Source organism: Schistocerca americana, chromosome 8 (assembly GCF_021461395.2).
Source record: "Schistocerca americana isolate TAMUIC-IGC-003095 chromosome 8, iqSchAmer2.1, whole genome shotgun sequence".
Taxonomy (NCBI): Eukaryota; Metazoa; Arthropoda; class Insecta; order Orthoptera; family Acrididae; genus Schistocerca; species Schistocerca americana.
Window position 1 is genome coordinate 65,664,912 of NC_060126.1, and position 25,322 is coordinate 65,690,233.

The window sequence follows — 25,322 nt, forward strand, 5'->3', positions numbered from 1 at the left end:
ACAGGATTCGGAAAGTTGAATACAAACTATGTCAAAAGCTGCTAGCATGGGATTCTCTATGAAATACAAGGAAATATTAACAGAAATAAGAAATATACTTACCCTGTAAGTAAACTGAGCAACGGAAATTGCATTTATTTGCAGGAACAAATATACAAGAGTCCACAGAACGTAATGTGATGATACAACCTCGTGTTTTATATGAAACAAAAGTAAAAAAGTAAATACTGAATCATCACACCATCAAATATTACGAATGCATCCAGAAATTAAGCAGAATAATAGCAACATACTTACGCTGCAATTTAAACGAAAAATCACGATCACGTTGCTACGATACCAAAACAATTATGGAAGACTATAAATTGCTAAACTTGCAGCGCTCCAAGTGGCCTGGGACCAAACCAACGTCGTGTTACCAGAAATCCCTGTATGAGTTTCACCCCCCTGGGATATCACGTTTAAATAAACCCCATTACGTTTTTTGTCGACGCCAAAGATGATGTCGCCACTGTTAAGTGCATTACATATGTGAATAAAACTGTTCCTTACGCCTGGGAAAAATATTGTTTCGCTTTTAGGTACTTTATATTTACGATATTAAAGTAGACTTTAGTATTCATGAGCGTGAAACGAAATTGGTAGTTCATTGCTTTAATGTTAATCTAGTTACTTTTATTACCGTCAAGAATGTAAATACTTTCGAACGAAAACAAGTGCCGCCTTTCTAACTAAAATATCACATACAGTTTCTTGCCTAACTGCAATATGGCGGCGCTAGCACACGACGGCACGCTGTGACAGTCGAAGTTCGCCATCCAGTTATAGAGATCACTGTTGAATACGCATGCCTATACCAGTTTCTCTTACGCTTCAGCGTAGTATTAGAGAGTACCCTAGCCAGTTGCTGCTGAGGTAGGATGTAGGATCTTGTTTACAAGTGCGTACAGGTACTTAGTTTAACAAAAAAGCACCCTGTTGATGAGAGAACATACGGTACCTCAAACGAGCACCCCATTGGTAAGGAGATACGCCTCACACAAGCTTTTTACACACTTACTGGCCACCTCTGGTTTTCTTTTTTTTTATCTGATATATTTTGCTCAAGATAATAGCATTTTGGAACTTAATTGTAATTTGTGGATCACAGCGCCATTCATCATGTAACGACAAAAGTGATACATACTGAAGCCACGCAACTTCTCCCCGCAAATCCGAATTGACGGTAACAATAGGATGTTTCCATTAAGATTTCAAAGTTGCTCCCACCCCGGGGGTGGGGTTGGGAGTGAGGGGGTCAACGTAGATATGGCCGAATAGCACTTCTAAAAATATTCAGCACGTATTTTTCCAGTTTTTAATCCGATGCGTAGTTTAAGAGATATTTCGTTGTCTCAAAATAAAAAAAAACTCGCTCTGTGTGCATATATTATTTACGTAATGTATCTGATATGTCCCATACTGTTGTACTGAATGGTTTATGGACGAATAAATAAATGAATTATTGACTTAGAACAGACGTAAGTCATGAAGGTTACCAGTACGGCGATGTCATGAACATTAGCCGATCAGGGAACACAATTCCTTGGCAGCCTCGGGATGGAATATCGCGTGGGTCGCAGACATGAACAAAGCTCTCAATTCATGCTTGTGAAAATCTTCACGTTTCTCCGAACAGTTACACCATTAGTAGCGTATTTAGTGAAAAACATACAGCAACTGTTTACAGCTTATACCTCTGCCCAATTACACTGCACTGAAATTCTGTAGATGATGAAATACAACTTCGTTGGGCTACCAAAAAGCCGGACATTTTCTGAAAAGCAAAAATGCCAGCTGGACATTAAAAACAGCGTCGAAAAGCAAGACGGTTCGTAATCCTAAAGGCCTGTCCACACGCAACGATCGGTCTGCGCACATCACATCTGCGCAGACAGATCGTTGCGTGTGGACAGGAGATTTGCACCAACCTGAGGTGTGTGCAAACCTGGAAGTTGGAGTCGGAGGTTTGAGCGAAACCTCTCAAATCTGTGGGTTCAAACCACATCTGCGCAGACAAGTTGGAGCGTGTGGACATGAGATCGCCGCAAATCTGGCGCGAAACAGCTGTTTGCTCAGTCTAGTGTTTGTATTTGTGCGCACAGGGCATTAAAATGGTTGATACTCGTCAGTGTTCTCGAAATTTTGTAAGTGAATTCATTGAAATATGTAGAAACCACCCATGTTTGTGGAAGATTAAAGTAAAGAATATAGTGACCGAAACAAAAAGACAGCAGCGTACAATGCTCTAATTGAAAAATTGCGGGTATTATTTCACTCAACTCTTGTTTCGATATTGCAGTTGAAAATTCCAAATCCTTGTAGCTCCTTCCTGTTGCTAGGAATCTTAATCTTACCACCAGCCGTTCATGAGGAGAAATTGCCCTGCTCTATACAAGTATTTTTTCTCATGATATGAGCGGTTACAAGTTTTAAGAGATAATTATAATTTTCGACACCCATCCGCAAATAATTTCGTCAGTCGTTAGGTTCGCCCTGCAACTCTCGCAGTAAATTTACGTGAGAAAACTGCTTTCGGTTTAGCAGCCACTGTCTACAACATTTTGACCGCTTTCTCTGTTTCCTGCGGTTGGTCTGAATGTTTTTTGCCACACAAGTTGCGAACACAGACCACAACAGAACTTCCTCCATTTCTATATTTCAAAATAACTGAATTAAATTTTTGACGTTTACGTGGAGTATAGTCGCTTGCCATTGATATTTCTTTTCTACACCGACAGATGACGGGCGGGTAGTAGATCGGGGTTTGTGTGGTGTGAACACACCACATTTGCAGCGATCTTTTGCATGTACAGACATCTGCCCCGATGTCTGCGCAGACAGATCGTTGCGTGTGGACCGGGTTTAAGTGGAAATCGGCCTCCTACGCAACGCTCCCGTAGGTTATACAAAGACAAGATTCGAATAATTACAACAAGCACGGAAACATGTAAGGGTTACTCTTCCTCATTGCATACTTAAATGGAACGTGCGGAAACGCTGCTCACGTTACACAATTGGAAGTTACCTCTGGCGTTCAAATTACATGTTGCAGAGTAGATGTTTACCAACGAGATAATCGACATATCGCAACCGCGGAACTTGTAGTCCAGTGAGCTCCATAGTATAGAGATCACTCGTGTAGTCCAAACGAACCAAAACTTCACCACGAAAGATATTTCATTGCAATCTGAAGTCTGGCGGGTTGCTGAAACCAGTTGCAGCAGCTAAGTTATTTGTGTAGTCGTTTTTGTGTGGATTTTTGCCGTGTTATTTATGTTTAGTTTAGTTCCAAACCTCTCATGGAGGTTTGCAGTGCTCAGTAGGAGGCATGTCACTATACTGGGGTATGCTTTCATTATTACGTGAAATGTAGCGTATAAATCACTGTGTTTACCGGTTATTGGGTTATGGATGTAAAACTGTAGGAGCGATTACTTCAGTTTTCGTGAACGGGACTTACTTTCTGTTGTTAGGAGAAACTACTTCCGGACTCCTCCTTCGTTGCACAGCTATGATCCAGATGGCAAGACAACTGTGCAAATTCTCAATAGAGAATTTGACCTAGGCTTAATGATTAATTCTTACAGCCAGGTAAATGCTCACTAACTTTGCACTCAGATTCGAGAGACCAGAGACTGAATATACAGTTATACACAATGTAGTCAATGCTGAATACTCCTAACATCTGAAAAATGTGTTACATGAACCCAACCGAGAGTAGGGCTAATACTTTTCCCAAAGAACTATGAGCGGATTCCATATTAAATTCCAGTCGTTTTTTGGCTCCTATGAAGGGGGCACCCTTAAGAATACAGAAATGTATTTTAATAAGTTGTCATCTCGTTGACTGTTGTCGTTGTGGTCCTCAGCCCCAAGACTTGTTTCGTGCTGCTCTCCATACAGGTCAATCTTCTGCAAGCCTCTAATCTCTACATAACCGTGCAGCCTCCAACCATCTGAATCTGCTCAGTGTAGTAAATCCATGGCCTCCTTCTGTAGATTTTGCCTCCCCCACCTACATACGTCACCACATTCACAATTCCTTGATGTCTCAGGACTTGGCCTATCAGTCGATGCTTCCCTACTACCTGGAATTCAGGCAATGTTAAGTAAAGTTTCATTTTACCACAGCTCATTTTCCCAATTGTAAATGTCAAATGAAAAGTGGGAACAGTTTAGCCACACAATTTAATGCTTCAAGCATTTTAAACAGGACATTTGGCACTGTCAATTTAAATTTACAATTTCAGTGTGACATATTTGAAAGAATGGAAAAGCTTCTGCTGCTGGGCAGTGGTGTTAAGAGCACTGGTAATTTATTCATGCAAATGTGCTCCAGGCGTACTTTACACTATAGTAATCACTGCCTTACTTGTATGAAAGGTTTATTGCACATTTGAAATGTGGGAAAAAGACTAGGTCATTAGCGTGTGTTAACTCTTTGAGTAGTGGTACATGCAACATTTTAAGTGAGTTAGAGTGCAGTATTACACCCATGTATCCCTCCCCTTGAAATCTTGGTTGTTGTGACGTTGATCTGTATCACAGCCCAACTTATAGTTAGGTTGAAAAATGGTCTTTGATTGTGAGTTGGTGAAGCGAATGAATGCCAAACAGACTAACATGTTGCGTAGTCTAATATTTATATTCGTGCAATATTTAAATGCACTTTGCCACAAATTTTCATCGTAAAAAGTAAAATTGCAATTAAATTCTGAAAATGTGCAGTAGATAATGAATAAGTCTCTAATGGATATTTTGATGCATATTATGTGCATAATCACACATAAACTACAAAAAATGTTGCGAGGCTGGGGGGGGGGGGGGGGATGTTGTCCACTGCGCAACTTTTACCAACTACTGTGGTTGTGGTGCATTGCTTTTCTCAAAGTTCATCGATAAAGTCTCAGACCATTTTTTATTTAATTGTCCTGGAAATCTAGTGTTGTAATGCGTACAGTAACATTGACTGGTTCTTAAGAAATAAAAAATTTCTTACAGTAAATGACAATTATGTTTCATGTAGTAATAATAATACAACTACTGAGAACACTTTACAAGTATTGCAGCAACAAGTTACACAATTTTGTTTAGTAGATAACTTACTTCCTCGCAGAGTGGAAGCAGTGCTCAACAAGCTATCTTTTACTGATGGCTTGGATTTATCTGTAAATGCCTATTATTATTTTTATTAAACTTGGTAATGCATTATACAGTTTGTTGTTAGGGTGGAGTATGTCTTTCTTGGAATAGTGGCGTATTTGTCTGCTGTGTCTATGACATTTACTTGTCTTTGCACAGATTCAGTATGGGTGATACACTGATTACTACTATTCATTTTTTCTTTTATAGTACATAATTTTTGATTAGGTACATTCAGAGAATCATAGAATTTTGTTTTCTTTAAATAGTTCTCTGCATGATGTTTCCTGAACTACTACTACTGCTGAAACTTCCTGACAGATTAAGACTGTGTGCTGGACTGAGACTCGAACTCGAGCCCTTTGCCTGTCACGGGCACGTGCTCTACCAACTGATCTACCCATTCATGACTCACAACCTGTCCCTGCAGCTTCAATTCCGCCAATACTTCACTTCTTACTTTCCAGGCTTCACAGAAGCTCTTCTGTGAACCTTGAAGAACTAGCACTTCTGGAACAAAGGATATTATGGAGACACAGCTTAGACACAGCCTGGCGGATGTTTCCAGAATGAACTTTTCACTCTGCAGTGCTAGTGCTAATCTAATGACCTTTTTCGGAAGTCTGGAGGATTTGTGGCTTGCTCCACAATTTCATCAAAATACTATCCCATATTCAGTACTGAATAGTCGTGTGCAAAATGTTTGCAGTCCTTAAATTATTGTATTAGGTGTTGTCCTTTGTTGTTGTTGTGGCTGTCAGCTCAAAGACTGGTTTGATGCAGCTCTCCACACTATTCTATTTTGTATAAGCCTCCTTATATCTACACAGCTACTGCAACCTACAGCCAACTGAACCTGCTTACTGTACTCTAGTTGTGGTCTCTCTCTACAACAGCCCCCCCCCCCTCCCCCCCTCCCCCCCCCCCCCCGCCCCCACACACACACACACACACACACACACACACACACACACACACACACACACACACACACACACCCCTCGTCCATTACCATAGTCACCGTTCCGTGATGCATATGGGTGTGTCTCATTATTTGGTGTAGTAAACGTGTGCCACAAATTTCTGTTTTAGCCTAATTCCAGTCAGTATCCTAGGATTTTTATCCATCTCTTATTACTTCTTTCACCTGTGGCAGTGTTTGTTGATATGAAAAATGCAGAGTTGCACCATGGTTTGGTATCCACATTAAACTGTACGTCACTGCTATAACTGGCTGGTTGAGTCAGTTCAAAGAATGGAGGAAGGCAACAGCATACCATCTCCAATAGGACCATGCCTAGTAAAGCTCTGTGGTGTTCAAAAGAATTTGTATTGACGACTGCTTTATTTTCATCCTCTCCTCTGATCTGCAGCATTCTTCTGTAGCAACGTACTCCTGTCTGAACTGTTTATTATCCACATTTCACTTCCTTTCAGTGCTACACTCCACACAAATACCCTCAGAAAAGACTACTTTACACTTAAATCTACATTTGGTGTTAACAGGTCTCTAAATCTACAGATATTAAAACCATAAGTTTGCCTTGCATTATCTTATCTGTTAAGATAAGTTGCAGGATCAGTATTGCTTTCACATTTGTCTGAAGCCCAAACTGACGATCTCCAAGGTCGGCTGCTACCTGTTTTTCTATTCTGTAAATTTGTTTCACTATGTTACAGGCATGATTTATTAAACTGAGAGTTCTGTAATATTTAAACCTGTCTGCAAGTTCTGCCTTCTTCAAAACTGGAATTATTACATTCTTCTTTAAGTCTGTGTTTCACATGTCTCATATATACAGCACATCAGGTGGAACATTTTTATCATCACTGGGTATCCCAACGACCTCTATAATTCTGAGGGAATAGTGTCCATTCCAGGAGCTTTGTTTTGACTTAGGCCTGCCAGTGGCCTGCCAAATTCTTTTCACAGTATCATATCTCCCAATTCATCTTCAGCTAGGCCTACTATCTCTTCCCTTTCTACAATATTGCCTTAAAGTTCATTTCCCTTATATATCCTATCTGTACATTCCCTCCACCTTTCAGCTTTCCCTTCTTTGGTTAGTATGGTGTTGCTACCCAAGCTCTTAATATTCAGACAGGTGTGTCTTTTCTGTTCAAATTTCATTAACTTTTCTTGTTGGCAGCATATATCTTTTCCCTAGTCGTGCATGCTTCTACAGCCCTGTCTAGCATTTCCTGCTTTGCTGTTTTGCAATTTTCAACCTAATTTTTTTCTTTATTCCCCATTTGCCTGTGTTTTTATGTTGTATCCTGTCATCAATTACATCCAATATCTCTTGTGTTAGTCAAGAACATATGCTTTTGTCTTTTCTAATCTGCAGGTATTTTCTTATACCAGGAGTGGTCCAGCTGTTTCTGTTGCTTATTTTTAAATTGCTAGTGTGAAGTAGAAAAGTTATATCAAAATATTGTTTAAATGTATCTATGAATATATTAAATATGGATATAACAGAGGGAAACATTCCACGTGGGTAAAATATATCTAAAAACAAAGATGATGTGACTTACCAAACGAAAGCGCTGGCAGGTCGTTAGACACACAAAATTCAAGCTTTCGCAACCCACGGTTGCTTCGTCAGGAAAGAGGGAAGGAGAGGGAAAGATGGAAGGATGTGGGTTTTAAGGGAGAGGGTAAGGAGTCATTCCAATCCCGGGAGCGGAAATACTTACCTTAGGGGGAAAAAATGACAGGTATACACTCGCACACACACCCATATACAACCGCACATACACAGACACAAGCAGACATTTGTAAATATACCAGATATACTTCCTGGACTATAAATTTGAACCCAGACTCTTGATTTAAGTGCACCTAAATGCTTCATGTTACTAATTACTATAAGATCTAATTTTGTACATTGTTTATTATTCTGCGAGGTATTGCTTTCCAAGTAGAAACTTATGATCTGGCCATAGTGGCTTGTTATTCCTGTTCTAAATATTTTTAATTTGTGTTGCTTCTGATTGTCATTGACTATTATTTGATTGACAGTGGGCTGTGTACAGGAAGTTTCTCATGTAGGGGAATATATTGTAATTTCTAGGTTACATGAAAGTAACTGGATTTATTATTTCAGTTCTTCTATTATCTGATTTGCAAAGTTTATACTGAAATCAGCAAAAACTGAGTAAAGTTTGCATATTTTTTGCAGTTATTGTATTTTCTAGGTCTTGGAGAATTTTTTATTTACATCTTCATCGGATCTGTATAGGTATACTACAGTTATTGTGAATGCTGATGTTTTCAAATCTTTTTTCTGTAGTTAGTAGCTTAAGTTGCTTATAGACTTGGATCCTGTTCCTATCTTAACAAAGATGCAGTTTCCACCACAACAAAAGTGCTTTCTGCAATGTAGTCTGCCAATTCATTGTCACCTATATCTACTATTACTGTATCTCTGTCAACCAGTGTTAATTTAGTCACATGACAGGAGCAACACTCATTAACTCATATGGACGTATTAATAAAATCAAACAATGGAAAAGCCAGGATGGAATGTAACAATATTGAGAAGGAAAGCTGCTACTCTCCATATAGCAGAGGTACTGAGTCGCAGATAGGCACAACAAAAAGACTTCTGTAATTAAAGCTTTTGGCCACTAGCCATCATCAACAATACACACACATGCAAACGCAACTCACCCACATGACTGCAGTCTCAGGCAACTGAACTACACTGCCGATTGGTAATGTCGTGGGTGTGGAGAATGAAGGTTTGCAAGGCAACAAGAGAAACACAGGAAATAAGAGAAAGAAGGATGGACATTGAGTATAGTGATGCAAAAGAAAATAATAATGAAGGAAAACAGCACTGGGTTAGGATCAAAGAAAAGCTGTCAGGCAGATATCAAACAGTGGAAAATCCAGGATGGAATGTAACAAAATAATGAGAAGGAAAGTTGCTACTCACCATATAGCAGAGATGGCAGTGTGGTTTCAGTTGCCTGAGACTGCAGTCGTGTGTGTGTGTGTGTGTGTGTGTGTGTGTGGTGTTGTTGTTGTTGTTGTTGGTGGTGGTGGTGGTGGTGGTGGTGGTGGTGGTGAAGGCCAATGGCTGAAAGCTTTAATTGTTAAAGTCTTTTTGGTGTGCCTATCTGCAACTCAGTATCTCCGCTATATGATGAGTAGTAACTTTCCTCCTGAACATATTAATAAATAAGGGAAAGGCAACCACACACCTATAGTGGGCTTATGTGTGGCACATAGACGAACATAATAGGTAGCAATATTCTTCAGCTTTCAAGCTCTGGCCTTTTTTTTTAAAAAAAGTACAGATGCCTAGCCACACGCTCCTGCAGCTATGGCGAGACTAATGACTAATTATAGATTATTGAGAGCAGTTGCCTGAGATGATGGAAATGGGGAGGGGACAGGGAGGATGCAGGAAGCAAGGAGGAGGTAGTGGAATAAAGTGAGGCAGGTCTTTTGACGCACGACTTAGTGGCTTGATGACGAGGTGCGTGGAGATTAGATGGTAGACCATACAAGAGGGAGATAGGGAGGTGGGGAAGGAAAGAAGAGGGAGACAGAAAGACAGAGGGATCACAAAGGGAGCAGAGAGAGATTGCCCATGTGGGTGGGGACAAGGAGATGAAGAGCAGTGCAAGAAGGCAGTAGTATATGATCTGGACAGGGTAGGAATGATTTGGGCAGTAACAGACGAGAGAGGGAAGAAGATACATTGAGCTAGTGGGAAACAGGTTAGCAGAGGTTTAGGCCAGAGGAATTGTGAGAGTGCAAGATATGCAATGTAGACAATTCCCATCAGCATGGTTCACAGAAACTTGAGCTGGCAGGGTGTATCCAAATGGTTCGCATAGTGAAGCAGCTGTTGAGGTCATTTGTGTCATGGTGTGCATTATGATTGGCAACTGGATGGTCAATTATGCAGTTTCTGACCAGGCACTCATGTGAGAAGACAGTTAGTTACAAGTCAGGCTCATGTAGAATGCTGTACAAGAAGCCTGTGACTGGAATGTGGAAAGGGGGGGGGGGGTGGAGGTTGTATGTGACAGGTCTTGCACCCCCATCAACCATGAGGGAATGACCCATGGGGTTGCAGGATTGGAATAGAGACGGACAGGGATATTCTGTAGGTTGAACACTACTTTGGGTGACATGAATAGGATTTTGGGTATGTACACCTCATCTCAGAGCTCGACGAGAGGCAGCTGAAGCCCTGAGAAAGGGGTTGACATTTTTGAGGCCAGGGTGATACTGGGTGGCGAGAGGAGTGCTGGTCAGTGGCTGATTAACTTATTTATCAGCATCAGAGAAGGAGATTACAAGGGAGTACTTTCTATGGATGAGGCGGATAGGATTATTGTCTGTCAGTAACTGCTCTGGCAAGGTTGTCAGTGTTTTAACAACTCCTGCTTTCCACTGCAGATGTGGAATCCATGGGTGGCAGTGCTATAAGGAAGAGAGTTTTTGACGTGGAAGACATGACCGCTGTCGAGCTGGAGGTACTGTTAGTAGTGACGTGGGACAATCTGAGAGGTGAAGATTGATATCCAAGGAGGTCTGCTGTTGAGTTGAGAAGGTCGAGGTGAAGAGAATGTGAGAGTAGATGATGAGGTTATGGAAGAAAGAACATACATTGTTGCAATGCCTGGACTCACAGCAAAGACAACATTTTCTCTTTTCTTTTTATCAGTTGTGTTGTGCCAAAAGTGTTAGGAACATTTAGGAAGTTAGTACTAATTTAACCTACAACACCTGTGTTAATATCCATGTCTCCACATTTTATTATGTTAGTTTTGGGGTTTGAACTTTCCAAGACTTCGGTTAATGTGTTGAAAGTGTCCACTTTTCCACAAGGTTAGTGGCACACTCATAGAATGACTATCTATTTAGAGATGTGTAGCTTTATTAGTTTGAGAGGTGCCAATTCAAATTATCTTCACGAAATGTTATAAGGTCTTCTGTAGCTTTAAAATGTGTGCCATCTCTTACATAAATACACGATCCCCAACCCATTATGGTCAGTGCTAACTTGCACAGTCATGTGACAAAAGGACTACCAGCATATGCCATAGTTCAATACCTACATGCCAATGTTCTGTAATGCATACCGCTGTGCTGTTCAAAGACTGTAATTCAACTTGAAGCTAGTGTTTGTTTTGAAGAACAATAGATGAACACCGTTCATTGTAATGCACATGTAGTGTTTTAATATCCTTGAGACATTTTAATTCATAGGTTAATGAAACTTGTAAAGGTGATGAAATATGTGTAACATTGGCTGTGTGGTTTTCAAATATAATGTGTAAGTGATATGAATTGTGATTAGGGTGTATTATGTTGAAAATATGTATCACTTACTAAGTGTTTAGGCAGTAATGTGGTTTTGTAGCTGCTGATTCTGATGAATTTTCCTGTTTCACAGAATTTAATTTTTGATATTTATCAGTGTTCAGGCAGGAAATCAATTTTACATCATTATCATATCATCACACAAGTCACTAATACAGTTTCCACATAGTGGTGGTAGAATCGCCGCAAATATTTTATGGAACTTTGGCTTTTGTGAAATTTTTGCAGTTTGCACATGTCTGTCTTCCTCCATTTCAAGATGAATAATTATATTTAAAAAATATGTTTCAGATGGGATTTAGACTCAATAACGGGTTGTTCATAGTGGGACCTATGGCAATCTTTCCAAAATCTGTTCTCAGCTGGAATGTGTCAGGCCCAGATGAAATAAATGAAGATTCCCTTTGCTTGTTTTTCCTTCTTGAACCAAAAATAGGTGAGCTTTCGTTTTCTTATGATTTTGCTGTTGTTGTAATGACTAGGGAGATGACAATGGTAACATCTCTTTTGGATGAAATTAGCTTCAAAGTTTACATAAATTAACTAATTTGATTTGACCTATAGATTTAAACACACATGAATTCTTAATATTTACAAGGTATTTTACATATTGTACTTGGCAATTACTTCATTGATTGCTACTGTTTCATCAGTTTTTTTTAGAAGAAAACAGAACTGATATTTTATGAGTGAAATGGTATCAAATGTGAAAAAAATGGTGCTAATATAATTTGTAAGTGAATTGTGTGCAAGGTGTGAGTGTCTGCGTAAGAGGATATACAAAATTCTGTTAGTCCAGTTAATTTCACTTTTTGACATACCAGTAGGACAAGAGGCATGATAAAATTTTCATGTAGTTGTATTACAACAGTCACCACAATGATGCAACTCTTCAAACACAGCAAGTATCCCACTTAGGATGTTATAGTGCTACAAGAAAATGAACTTGAGTATGGGACTTACTTTACCAAATGTCTTGTGTATAAAGTAAATTGGGAAAAAATTGTGACTGGCATCAGGAAATGAAACCACCTTGTTTTTTATGGTACGTGTTCCGTATGCCATTTGCAGTTCTAGAGTACTCATTTTATGTTCTCTGTAACAGTGCATCAGAACTTCACAGAGCTTAATGGAAAATTTGACAAATTGCATTGCACTGTATGACTTGTATGAGACAAAAGTTGTGAAAAGGTTCATACTAGTAGGAAACGTGGACTACTTACGTTCTATGCAACTCATTTCTAGAATTCTCCTTTTGTGGATGCTGATGTAAAAAAGCTCAGGGCTCTGACATGTTTCTGAAAAATAATGTGGTATTCTTGTGCACAAGAAATGCATTTTAATTGTAGACTTATCCCTCAGATAATGCTTCCTTCAAAATTCGAGAATGACCACAAACAACAGTGAACAGAAGAACTGAGTTGCAGTTCACTTCACAACTTGAGGGCTACAAATAGTGTGATATTCATGTTGTTTTTAAGAAACACACATTCTGCACATAAGAGTGTGCGTACTAGGTCACAGGGCTGTTTCTCCCATTATTTGTAATATACACCCTAACCTCCAGTCTGACTGATATTTCTTGCACAAAGTCCTCTTGTGTGGTAAATCTTTATTCAAGAATCCACCAATATATGCCGTAGGCATGATTTCCAAGCTATTCGAGTAGAACATTTGCCTTTGCCAAAACTTTGACAGTACTTTTTCTGAAACTATCTTTGTCTCATTTTCTTCTTTTAGCATTGTTGTGCTTTCAACAACTGATATTTGTTTGTGTTGAGAAGTAGCAACAGTTTTCATAGGTGTGTTACCCATACTGGACAACACTGTAAATAAACAGAACTAAACCGGGCACAAGATACCAGGTCCAAATAATGTGATTTTTTTTCTCTAGGCACAATTTATCCTTTTTAGCTACATGTTGACATCAAATACAAAATGCCATTTGCAACACAGATTCTCGGACACATTGCTATAAAAAAATTTGGCATTAATAGTAACATCAAAAAGCTGTATCAAAGTAAAAAATATTGTCATATAACAATAATGGAAATTCCTGGATGAAAAAGTATGAAATATAGGAGAGAGGCAGCCACTTACCTATATAAGACTGGTGCATTGTGCACAGAAACATTTAACAGGAAACAGTTAACATTAGCTTTTGAGCTCTTGCTCTTTTTCTAGTAAGAATACGCACTTGCAGACACCCAAATGCGAATGTCCACATTTGTAATGTTGTATATGTTTGGGTGTCTGTGTAGTTGGGTGTGAGAATGTGTGTTCTCTAGCTAGAAAAGAAGCAAGAGCTCGAAAGCTAGTGTTAATGTGTGCCACACACCAGTCCTCTGTAGGTAAGTAGTTACCTTTCCCATACTTTATTTAAATATTGCATATATTAGTTTTGGCACTTAATGTTGCTGTAACACTACAGCTCTGAGGATGCTAGGTGTGTTATTAAATATTTTTACTTCTTATATTATCTGTTTTAATGATGATAATCAGTGTTTGAAAATATAATGTAGTATGTATAGATAAAAAAATCTACTCGCCAAGTGGTGGCAGGAGAGAACACATATAAAAGATATGGGAACACCCAAGCTTTTGAAGCCAGTAGCTGCTCATCCTGGCAAAAGGACTGAAGGGAAAGGAAGAGGGATGAAGGAAAAGGATTGATATGGTTCAGGAAATGGTGAGACTTCAGAAAAGTCGCCAACAATCCTGGGTCAGGGGAGACATACTGGACAGATTGAGAGGGAAAGATTGATTGTTGGTGCCTGTGCCAGAAGAGATTTGAATACCTGAGAACTTAAAGCAGGGAGAGAGGCTAATAACTAAGCCATAGATTACTGAAACAACGTGGTGCAAAAGCCAATAAGATTCGAAAGCTAAGTGTATTACACACGGAAGACAGGTGAGGGGGTGGGAAAAAATAGGCAGTTTGTAAAATAAAAGGTTTAGAAAAATAACGGGAGTGGAGAAAAGTTATAATTACTGAAAAGAAATGTTGATATCACAGAAATTAACATAAATTTGGGGCAGATGGGTGACGAGAACCAAGCACATGTTGTAACGCCACTTCCCGCCTGTAGAGTTCTGAGAAACTGGTGTCCAGAGAGAGAATCTAAACACCAACAGGATATTGTGTGTTACCCGTATACAGGGTGTTACAAAAAGGTACGGCCAAACTTTCAGGAAACATTCCTCACACACAAATAAAGAAAAGATGTTATGTGGACATGTGTCCAGAAACGCTTAATTTCCATGTTAGAGCTCATTTTAGTTTCGTCGGTATGTGCTGTACTTCCTCAATTCACCGCCAGTTGGCTCAATTGAAGGAAGGTAACGTTGACTTCGGTGCTTGTGTTGACATGCAACACATTGCTCTACAATACTAGCATCAAGCACATCAGTACGTAGCATCAAAGGGTTAGTGTTCATCACGAACGTGGTTTTGCAGTCAGTGCAATGTTTACAAATGCGGAGTTGGCAGATGCCCATTTGATGTATGGATTAGTACGGGGCAATAACCGTGGCGCGGTACGTTTCTATCGAGACAGATTTCCAGAACGAAGGTGTCCCGACAGGAAGACGTTCGAAGCAATTAATCGGCGTCTTAGGGAGCACGGAACATTCCAGCCTATGACTCGCAAACGGGGGAAGACCTAGAATGACGACGACACCTGCAATGGACGAGGCAATTCTTCGTGCAGTTGACGATAACCCTAATGTCAACGTCAGAGAAGTTGCTGCTGTACAAGGTAACGTTGACCACGTCACTGTATGGAGAGTGCTATGGGAGAACCAGTTGTTTCCGTACCATGTATGGCGTGTGCAGGCACTATCAGCAGCTGATTGGCCTCTGTGGGTACACTTCTGCGAAAGGTTCATCCAGCAATGTGTCAGTCCTCATTTCAGTGCAAATGTTCTCTTTACGGATGAGGCTTCATTCCAATGTGATCAAATTGTAAATTTTCACAATCAACACGTGTGGGCTGACGAGAATCCACATGCAATTGTGCAATCACGTCATCAACACAGATTTTCTGTGAACGTTTGGGCAGGCATAGTTGGTGATATCTTGATTGGGCCTCATGTTCTTCCACCTACACTCAATGGAGCACGTTATCATGATTTCGTACGAGATACTGTACCTGTGCTGCTAAAACATGTGCCTTTACAAGTACGACACAACATGTGGTTCATGCACGATGGAGCTGCTGCACATTTCAGTCGAAGTGTTCGTACGCTTCTCAACAACAGATTCGGTGACCGATGGATTGGTAGAGGCGGACCAATTCCATGCCCTCCATGCTCTCCTGACCTCAACCCTCTTGACTTTCATTTATGGGGGCATTTGAAAGCTCTTGTCTACGCAACCCCGGTACCAAATGTAGAGACTCTTCATGCTCGTATTGTGGACAGCTGTGATAAAATACGCCATTCTCCAGGGCTGCATCAGTGCATCAGGGATTCCATGCGACGGAGGGTGGATGCACGTATCCTCGCTAATGGAGGACATTTTGAACATTTCCTATAACAAAGTGTTTGAAGTCATGCTGGTATGTTCTGTTGCTGTGTGTTTCCATTCCATTATTAATGTGATTTGAAGAAAAGTAATAAAATGAGCTCTAACATGGAAAGTAAGCATTTCTGGACACATGTCCTCATAACATATTTTCTTTCTTTGTGTGTGAGGAATGTTTCCTGAAAGTTTGGCCGTACCTTTTTGTAACACCCTGTATATCCTCTAAGCCCATTCATCCTAACTAAGTGGATGGTAGTCATACCAATGTAGAAGGTCAAACAGTGTTTGTATAACAGCTATTACACAACATGTTGATGTTGTTTCACAGGCTGCTCCTCATTTGGTAGTATACATTTTGTGTGTTATAAGGCTGGTACAGATGGTAGCAAGAGGATGTATGAGGCAAATCTTACAACAGGGACAATTGCAGAGGTAGGAGCCATAGAGTAGGGAAATGGGTGCAGAAGGAACATAGGATTTGAGCAGGATATTGCAGAGATTGGTGGCAGGAGGGGAGGGGGGGGGGGGACAAAAAGCTGTTCTAGCTGTGGTGGGCAGAATGTCAGACAGAATGGATGTCATTTCAGCATATGATTTTAGGAAGTCATAGTCTTGTCAAAGGAGCTGATTACTACATTCATTACTAGCACTGTGTGCTCATAAGTTTTTTTGGAGAGGTCAGCAGTACTAGGACTGGATATGATAGTCCAAAAAATCTGCTTTTGAACTAGGCCAGTGGAATAATATGTGCAGTGAAGGCTGAGGTGAGAAGAGTGAAGCATGACAACTGTCAAACTGTTACTACTGTTGTTTGTGTCTAGCTTTAGTGTGAACAGAAGTGTGTAGCAACATCAAGGAAAGTGAGAGAGATTTGAAATGGGGCAATGTGAAATTTAATTGGGAGACTATATTTTGAGATTTCACATACTTCAGCTGGTCAGCCTCACCATGACTCCATATGGGAAAGGTGACATCACTGTATCTAAAACCAAACCAGAGGCTGATGGCTTGCAGATCCCAGGGAAGCCTTCTCCAGACAGCCTATTGAAAGGTTGGCATAAGAAGGATCCATCTTGGTTCCCATGGCTATACCCCTGATCTATTTGTAAGTCTGCTGCTCAAAGGTGAAGTAATTGTTCGCAAGTATAAAGTTTACTAAGGCGAGTAGGAAAGATGTCATAGGTTAGGAATCAGGGGGGGGGGGAGGGGGGGGTGCTGGATAAAGCAGTGTTCAGCAGTAGACAGATCATGCACATGGGGAAATGTTGGTGTAGGGGGAGATGGCATCAATGGTAACTAGTGTGGTGAAATTGGGAAAGGCACAAATTTCAGGTGATTTAGGAAATGGTTGGTGTCTTTAACATAGGAGGGGAGTCTTTGTACTGTAAGTTGCAGGTGTTGATCAACTAAGATAGGGATATATCAGTGGGTGCTTTGAAGTCACCAAGTATGGGATGGCCAGGGGGATTCAGTGTGTGGATCTTAGGAAGAAGGTAAAAGGTGAGTGTGTGTTTTGGGTGGGATAAGAAGTTCTATGGATCGACGTGCTAATCCTCGTAAGGGGCCTGTGGTTTTAATGAGGGACTGCAGGTCAGTTTGTACCACAGGGACAGGATCATGATGGCACGGTAGATCCCTTGTCCGCTCGGAGGATAATGATGGAATCATCAGTTTTTAGGGAATGAAGCACATGGAAATCTACAGAGGACGGGTTAGGGTAATGATGTAGGTACCTGAGAAAGGGAGGTCGACCAGTTTGAGATTTTATGAATTCTTGGAAATCCTTTAAGGGGTGATTTTGAGGTAGCGGTGGGGGATCAAGTTGGATTCTTGGTCAAAGCTGTTCAAGCCAGGGCTCAATGTCAGGTTTGCTTTTGCAGAGGTTCTGAGATTGGATTGCAAAGTGATACTTTTTGTATTAAGGACAGTAGGTCCTTAATCAAAGCAGCACGATTAACGGCAGATTTAGGGCTAAAAGTGAGACCCTTGGATAATTTGGGGGGAGGGGGTGGCTTAGGTTGGAGGTTGAGAACACTATACAGTTGAATCTACTTGTGCTCCTGAGTTTCCATTGCTCTGGGTAGCAGTGGTGAAGGTGGGGGATGTTAAGAAGGTTGGACACAGTCGGTGTGTAGGACAGGAGTGGTGGCTGATAGTGTGGTATTTAGAGAGCTGGAGTGGGACAGGATTTCCTGGAATCCATAAGCCTTCAGCCTCTGGTTTGGTCTTAATACACTGATGATATATTTGCCATAAGGACTCATGGTAAGGCTGACCTGCTGAAGCTTTTGGAATCTTTAAATACACTCTCACAATTAAATTTCACATAATCCTATTGTGTACTAGCCGCTACGTAAACACTGTTTGGCCTTCTACATTGGTATGATTACCACCAAGGTATCAGTTAGGATGAATGCGCATGGAGGGTGCATACTGATAACACACTACATCTTGATTCAGAGTGCACTTTAAAACCCTCCCCATAGGGTTACCACTCTTTGGTGAGTTTGTGCTTGGCTTCCATGGTACCCCAAACGTAAGCAGCTCTCCCCGTTCCATGCTGCATATCTATCCTCTATGTGTTCCTTCTCCCCTGCCTTCATCTTATACCATTTCTCCGCTTCAGCATTTGGGGTTTCTCTTTATTTCTTCTTCTTCCTTGTGCACTCGTGAAGGCCAGCGGGGACAGGCAGGTAGGGTTCGCACATACCCCTGGTACAGGCCAGGCCCAGGGAGGGGTGATAGCATGAGCTGTGACCTTCCCAAATTGCCAGTAGGTCCCTCTGTCAGGAGTTTGGTGGGAGGTATAAGACCAGAAGTGTGAACAGTCGCCTGAGGTAGGTGAGCCCCCTCTGAGGAGACCCTGAGTTGGCAGGAGTGCTCCATTGGAGATACTGGGAACCATGGGGAATTTTTTTGCAGTGAACCAATCACTTTCTCACTCTGCATCCACTAAACATAAATGGAATGAGGCTAATGATTCAAAGACACTCCCAGCTGCGCCTCGGTACCTCAGCCTATTGCACCTCGGTACCTCAGCCTATCACACCTCGGTACCTCAGCCTATCACATACTGAAGAAGATCAGACCTTTGCTACAGTTAAACTGCTTATTATTCAAAAAGGTGTTCATGCAATTGCAGGCACTGTGAAATCCTGTTCTTGTTTATGTAATGGAACTTTGCTTCCGGAGGCAAATTGTGATTTTCATTCCCAACAGCTGCACACATTTTCACTCCCCCACAGCTATCCTGTTTGTGTCGAGGCCTGTCGCTGAATTCTTCATGTAATGTTATTTACACTCGGCTGCTTGATGGTCTGACTGAGGGAGAAATCCAAGCCGTCACTGCAGTCCATCTGGTAATGAATATGTTTGATGCAACGTTAGTGCCAACATGCACTCTTTTTCTCATGTTTGATCAAGTAGTGCTTCCATCGAAGACCAAAGCAGGCTACGAAGTCATCACAGTCTGATTGTACATTCCAAACCTTATGTGTTGCTACCAGTGTCAATGTTACAAACACACTCCCGTGTCCTATGAAAACGTGGCCAAATGTGTTACTCCTGGCAGTTGTACTCACGAGGGCAATTGCCTGCCTCCTCCCCACTGTATCAATTGTAATGATGACCATGCCACCTCATCCCAAGAATGTCCTGTGTATCTCAATGAGAGGGCATTCCAGGGGATCCGGGTGAAGGGAAAAGTACCTTACCTTGACCCTTGCAAGTTGTTGGCTAGTTGAAAGCTTTCCCATTGTACTATCTGGCTCTTATAGTGCCGTTCTTGCTACATCTCGCTCCATGTAGCATATGGCCATGCAGACTTGCGACTGCCAATTCAGCACTGCAGTTCTAAAATTACTTAGTATCATGCTAGCATCCCCGTCTCCTTCACCTCCAGCTGTGCAACAAGCCACCAGATCTTCGCCCCTGGTGACGAAATCACCTGCTACACAGCCGGCAGGCCATAAATGACAAAAGGAATGTTCCTACGTAGACTTCTTACGTCCCTCCAGTCAACACACATCTGAGACTATATCTGCCAACCGCAAAGGCCCTAAGAAATTAAACAAAGGCAAATGGTCTTCTCCTTCCCCATGTTGAGATCGTCTTCAACAGTGTCGCCATGTGATACACTCACTCAGCTAGACTCCCATTTCACCAGTGCACACCACCTATTGTTTTTCTGCACTGGAATGCACAGGCAAACCCAGGGAGAATGCTGATGCCTCTGTAGATCTCATGTAACAGGATCTCCAGCATCTGCATCCTGTGGCAGAGAGTTTTCGAAGGCTGGCATTCGGCAGCCACCAGGGGTGACTACCCTTCATTTGTTCTCTCCTCTCCATTCCCCATTATGTCTCTTCTCCAATGGAATGTTCATAGCATTGGATCCAACAAGGAGGAATTATGGCTGCCCTTGGAATTGCAGCATCCACATGCTTCCTGCCTCCAAGAAACAATTTTGCATTCTCACGACTGCTTTGACCTCTCACATTTCCTTTTGGTAATCTTTGACCTTCCCTTCATCCCATCTGGGATGAAGTTCATAGCCAAACTGTCTCACTGAACACTCAGCTGCAAGCTGTTGCAGTCTGCATTATCCTTAGTTGCTTCACCTTTTCTCTTTGCAACGTCTACATCCCTCCATCATTCGGTGTCACCAGGGTAGGCTTCCTTCAGCTTACCTGTCATCTCTCTCAACCTGTTTTGTTGCTCAGTCTCTTTCATGCACACCTTCTTGGTTGGGGTTCTTCCAGAACCTGCCCGAGAAGTGTCCTCTTGGCTGACCTTTTCAATCAACTCAATCTTGTCTGTATTAACACTGAAGCACCCATGTTCCTTTCAGACTGTCCGCAAACCAATTCCCATTTGGATCTGTCGTTCTGCACTGCCCAGCTTGCCTGTCATCTCGAATGGTCTGTTTGTCTGACACACACTTAAGCGACCATTTCCCATGTGCTATCCATTTTCTGACTCCTATCCCACCTACGCGTAAACCCAATTGGCAGCTTTCTAAGGCGAACTGGAGGCTTTACTCCTCTCTGGCAGCCTTCGACGAACAACATTTCCTCAGTCGTGATGATCAGGAAGAGTACCTTATAAAGATTATCCTTACTGGCACAGAACGTTCTGTACCTTGCACTTCATCTTTACCGCGCTGTCCCCCCCCCCCCCCCCCCCCCCCTCGGTGGACTGTAGTGTATTGCGATGTGATTCGCACACAAAGATGTGCTCTTTACCTTTTTACCTGTCATCCTATGATGGCAAACTGTATTCATTATAAACAGTTGTGTGTGCAGTGTCATCACATTCTTCACAGTATTAAATAGGCTAGCCAGATTTCACTTACTCATTCTTTTTACTCCCACTTCCATTGTGTGGGGGCAGCCTCCGTCGACTCTCTGGGACCAAGGTCTACTCCATGATTTCTGGCCTGTCCGTAGCAGATAATGTCATTGTGGACCCTCTAGCTATCTCCAACACCTTAGGCCACCATTTGTGGAGATTTTGAGTGCCACACTCACTCCATCTTCCTCCCTCAGAAACGAGCAGAGGAGGCTCAGGCAATTCCCTTCCCCTCTCAGAATCGTGCATGCTTCAGTGCCGCATTTACTATGAGGGAGTCAGATTGTGCTCTCAGTTTATCCTGATCTTCCGCCAGACGATGTTCACACTCGCATTTGGGAAGATTGCATGTTTCCCAGATGCTGATACATACCTATACCTAATGCTGGTAAGGACAAACACCTTCCTTCTAGCTACTTCCCCATTTCTCTCTCCAGTTGTGTTTGCAAGGTGATGGAATGTGTGATTCATGGCCAGCTGGTATGGTGGCTCATGTCTCACAATCTGCTAAGCACTGCACACTGTAGATTTCGAGTGTGCTGTTCTGCAGTTGACCATCTTGTCACTTTGTTAACTCATGTCGTGAATCGTGTTCTGAAGAAATACCAGATTGTGGTCGTGTTTTTTTATTTGGAAAAAGCCTATGACATCTGCTGGAAGACTCCTACCCTCTGTACTCTAACCCATGGAGCTTCTGAGGCTGTCTGCCCCATTTCCTTCAGGAATTTTTAAAAGCCCAAGTTTTCAAGGTACATGTGTGTTTGGCCTTGTTGGACCCCTTTTTTGCATGAGAATGGGGTGCCTCAAGGCTCTGTCATGAGCATCATCCTCTTTGCTGTATCCATTAACCCTGTTATGCACTGTCTCCCACCAGACATCTGTGGCTCCCTTTTCATCGATGACTTTGTGATCTACTGCAGTTCTCCATGGACTTGTCTCCTTGAGCGGTGTCTACAGCGATATTTCGATTGGTGTTACTCGTGGAGCATCAAAAACGGCTTTCACTTTTCTACTGACAAAACCATTTGTAAGAATTTCTGGCAGCACAGTGGGTTTCTTCCACCATCTTTACATCTTGGGCCTGTGACTCTTCTGTTCACTGAAACTATGAAATTCCTGGGGTTCATGCTTGATAGAAAACTTTCTTGGTCCTCCCACATGTTTTACCTGGCCACATGCTGTACCCGATCCCTAAGTGTTTTGCGTGCCCTAAGTGGTATTTCCTGGGGAACGGATCGGACCACCTTCTCCATTTGTACCAATCCCTTGTGCGTTTGAAACTAGACTATGGGTGTTTCGTTTATTCATCTGCACGTCCATCCACCCGTCTTATTCTGTCTTAATACAATCTACCATTGTAGAATCCATTTGGGGCCTGGGGCCTTTTACACTAACCCAGTTGTGCATTTCTATGCAGAAGCTGTTGAATTACCACTGTCGTACCGGCATGATGTTTTCCTGTGTAGATACGCATGGTGTTTGTCTGCCTTGCCCAGCCGCCTGTTGGACACCCCTTTTTCGATGACTCCCTTGACTACCAGTGTGGGGCACATCCTTTTTGTCTGTTACCTCGCAGAATTCGTTTTCGACTCCTGCTTTGGCACTTCGCACTGTCTGCCATGTTCCTGATGGGTGTGAACCATTCACCACCTTGGATTTTTGCGGCAGCCTAAATTCATCTTGGATTTCATTCGCTTCCTAAGGGAACTACTCCAGATTTGATCTAGTGTGGTAAGTTTCTTGACCTTCACATGCAACTTAGTGATAGCACCTCCATGTACACTGACGACTCTAGGACTGACTGTGGTGTTTGTTGTGCCTTCATCTTTGGCACAAACCATTTTCGGCATCGGCTTCCAGGACATTGCTCAATATTTACAGCAGAGCTCTTTGCACTCTATTAGGCCACCCAGTATATCCAGTGGCACAGGGTTTCTAATTGTTTCATATGCTCTGATTCTCTCGGTGCCTGTCAGAGCCTCTGTGTGCTGTACACAGTCCGTCACTTACTACAACTGGTCCAAGAAAGCTTCCACTTGGCCACTGTTGAGGGAGCTGCTGTGATGTTCATGTGGGTTCTGGTCACGACAGCTCTTCCAATCCTTCAGATGATATCTATGTTGCTGTCCGTTTGCAGCTGGTGTCACTTTGGCATCACCACTGTTTTTTTCTTCATGGGAAAAAAGCGCTAGGGAATTAAACCTCTACCACCAGCTTAGCCGACCTCCTCTCGGCCCTCTCACTGTGAGGAATTCATTTTAGCTATTTTGCGTATTGGGTGCTTGTATTTTAGCCCTCATCATTTGTTAAGTGTTGATACCCCATCACTTTGTGCTCATTGTCGTCAGCCTCTGACAGTTGGTCATTTCCTGAGAGAATGCCCTTTTTTTTTTTTTTCCCCCACTTACGTTCTAGTGTATGTTTGCCGTCTGAGTTATCAGCCGTTTTAGCAAATGATTTGTGGGCTGTCAAATGCATTTTACTTTTTATCCTTTGTAGCAATATGGTGAATGACATTTAATCTTTGGTTTGGGACCACTCCTGTCTCTACGGCGTATTTTGTGGACTGTTCTCCAAGGGGAAGCCCATGTTCTTCTCTTTCCTTCTGTTGATTGGGCTTAACATGTTGCTGCTTTTAACTCATTTTTGGATTAGTGTTGTTATGACATGCATTTATGACCTCAGTTGTTTTTGCTCCCTCAGAAAAAAAAATCACTCTATAGCACGATAGGCGTAACATCGGTGCTTTTTTCACCACATGTACCATCTGGATTCACCCCTGGACACAAGCTCCCTAAAACTCTGCAAGTGGGAAAAGGCATTACACCATGTGCTTAGTTCTTGCCACTCACTTGGAATAAATTTATGTTAATTTTTGTGGACTCAGTATTTCTTTTCAGTAACTATTGTGGTGTCACCACCAGACACCACACTTGCTAGGTGGTAGCCTTTAAATTGGCCGCGGTCCGTTAGTATACGTCAGACCCGCGTGTCACCACTATCAGTGATTGCGGACTGAGCGCCGCCACACGGCAGGTCTAGTCTAGAGAGACTCCCAAGTACTCGCCCCAGTTGGACAGCCGACTTTGCTAGCGATGGTTCACTGACTACTTACGCTCTCATTTGCCGAGACGACAGTTTAGCGTAGCCTTCAGCTACGTCATTTGCTACAATCTAGCAAGGCGCCATATTCAGTTACTATGTCTTCTGAACAGATAATATTGTGAGTCATGTACCGTCAAGAGCGACGTTCATCATTAATGGATTAAAGTTAAGTACCAAACTAATTTCGTCCACTTTCTGAATTCTAATTCCTTGTCATGTTCCATACCTCACATCAGTATAGTTCTTCCCTCCTCACGCTAGCCTGCGTGAGGTAAAATGCGTGCATTTCGGCCTCCTCTAGTAACACGGTGTTGGCTCTTCAGCCAACACAACTACTATAACTTTTCTTTGCTCCCATTTATGTTCCTACATCTTTTATTTTCCAATCTATCTATTTTTTTCCTCACCATCTCACGTATTTACCACATATAATACACTGTTATTGACGCTTGCATCATGTTGGGTTCTGTACCTAAGTGGGAACACTTACAGGATTTCTTCTTTGTTTGCCTGCCTGACTGTTGAGGCCCCTTTTTCTCAGCAATGACAAGGTGTATCAACTTCAAAATTATGTCACATTCTGAGTTCTGTGGTCCTTTGGCATTCTAAAACATTTAAGCTTCTAATTCAAAATAATTAATACATCTGCCATTATGTCACATATTTTGACACTCCCAAACTTGCCCATCAAAATGTATAGGTCCTGTTGACCTATACTCATGAAATTCAACAAGAAGCAGGGTTTCACAGTACCAGTAAAGGAAAAAAAATCAAAAATTGTTAAATTGTAATATTGGTTAAAAATATCTGTTT

The 25,322-nt window shown here is 41.9% G+C and overlaps 1 protein-coding gene across 1 annotated transcript in view; it reads left to right on the plus strand.

Annotated features, from left to right (window-relative positions):
• Positions 1-3,203: 3,203 nt before the first annotated feature.
• LOC124545275 (NADH dehydrogenase [ubiquinone] 1 alpha subcomplex assembly factor 3) overlaps positions 3,204-25,322 on the plus strand; it is a 29,483-nt gene continuing 7,364 nt past the window's right edge. Inside the window, exons 1-3 of the mRNA XM_047124157.1 lie at positions 3,204-3,386; positions 3,516-3,633; positions 11,822-11,966. Coding sequence (XP_046980113.1) covers positions 3,316-3,386; positions 3,516-3,633; positions 11,822-11,966 — 334 coding nt within the window. The 5' untranslated portion in view covers positions 3,204-3,315. The remainder of the gene's footprint in view (positions 3,387-3,515; positions 3,634-11,821; positions 11,967-25,322) is intronic.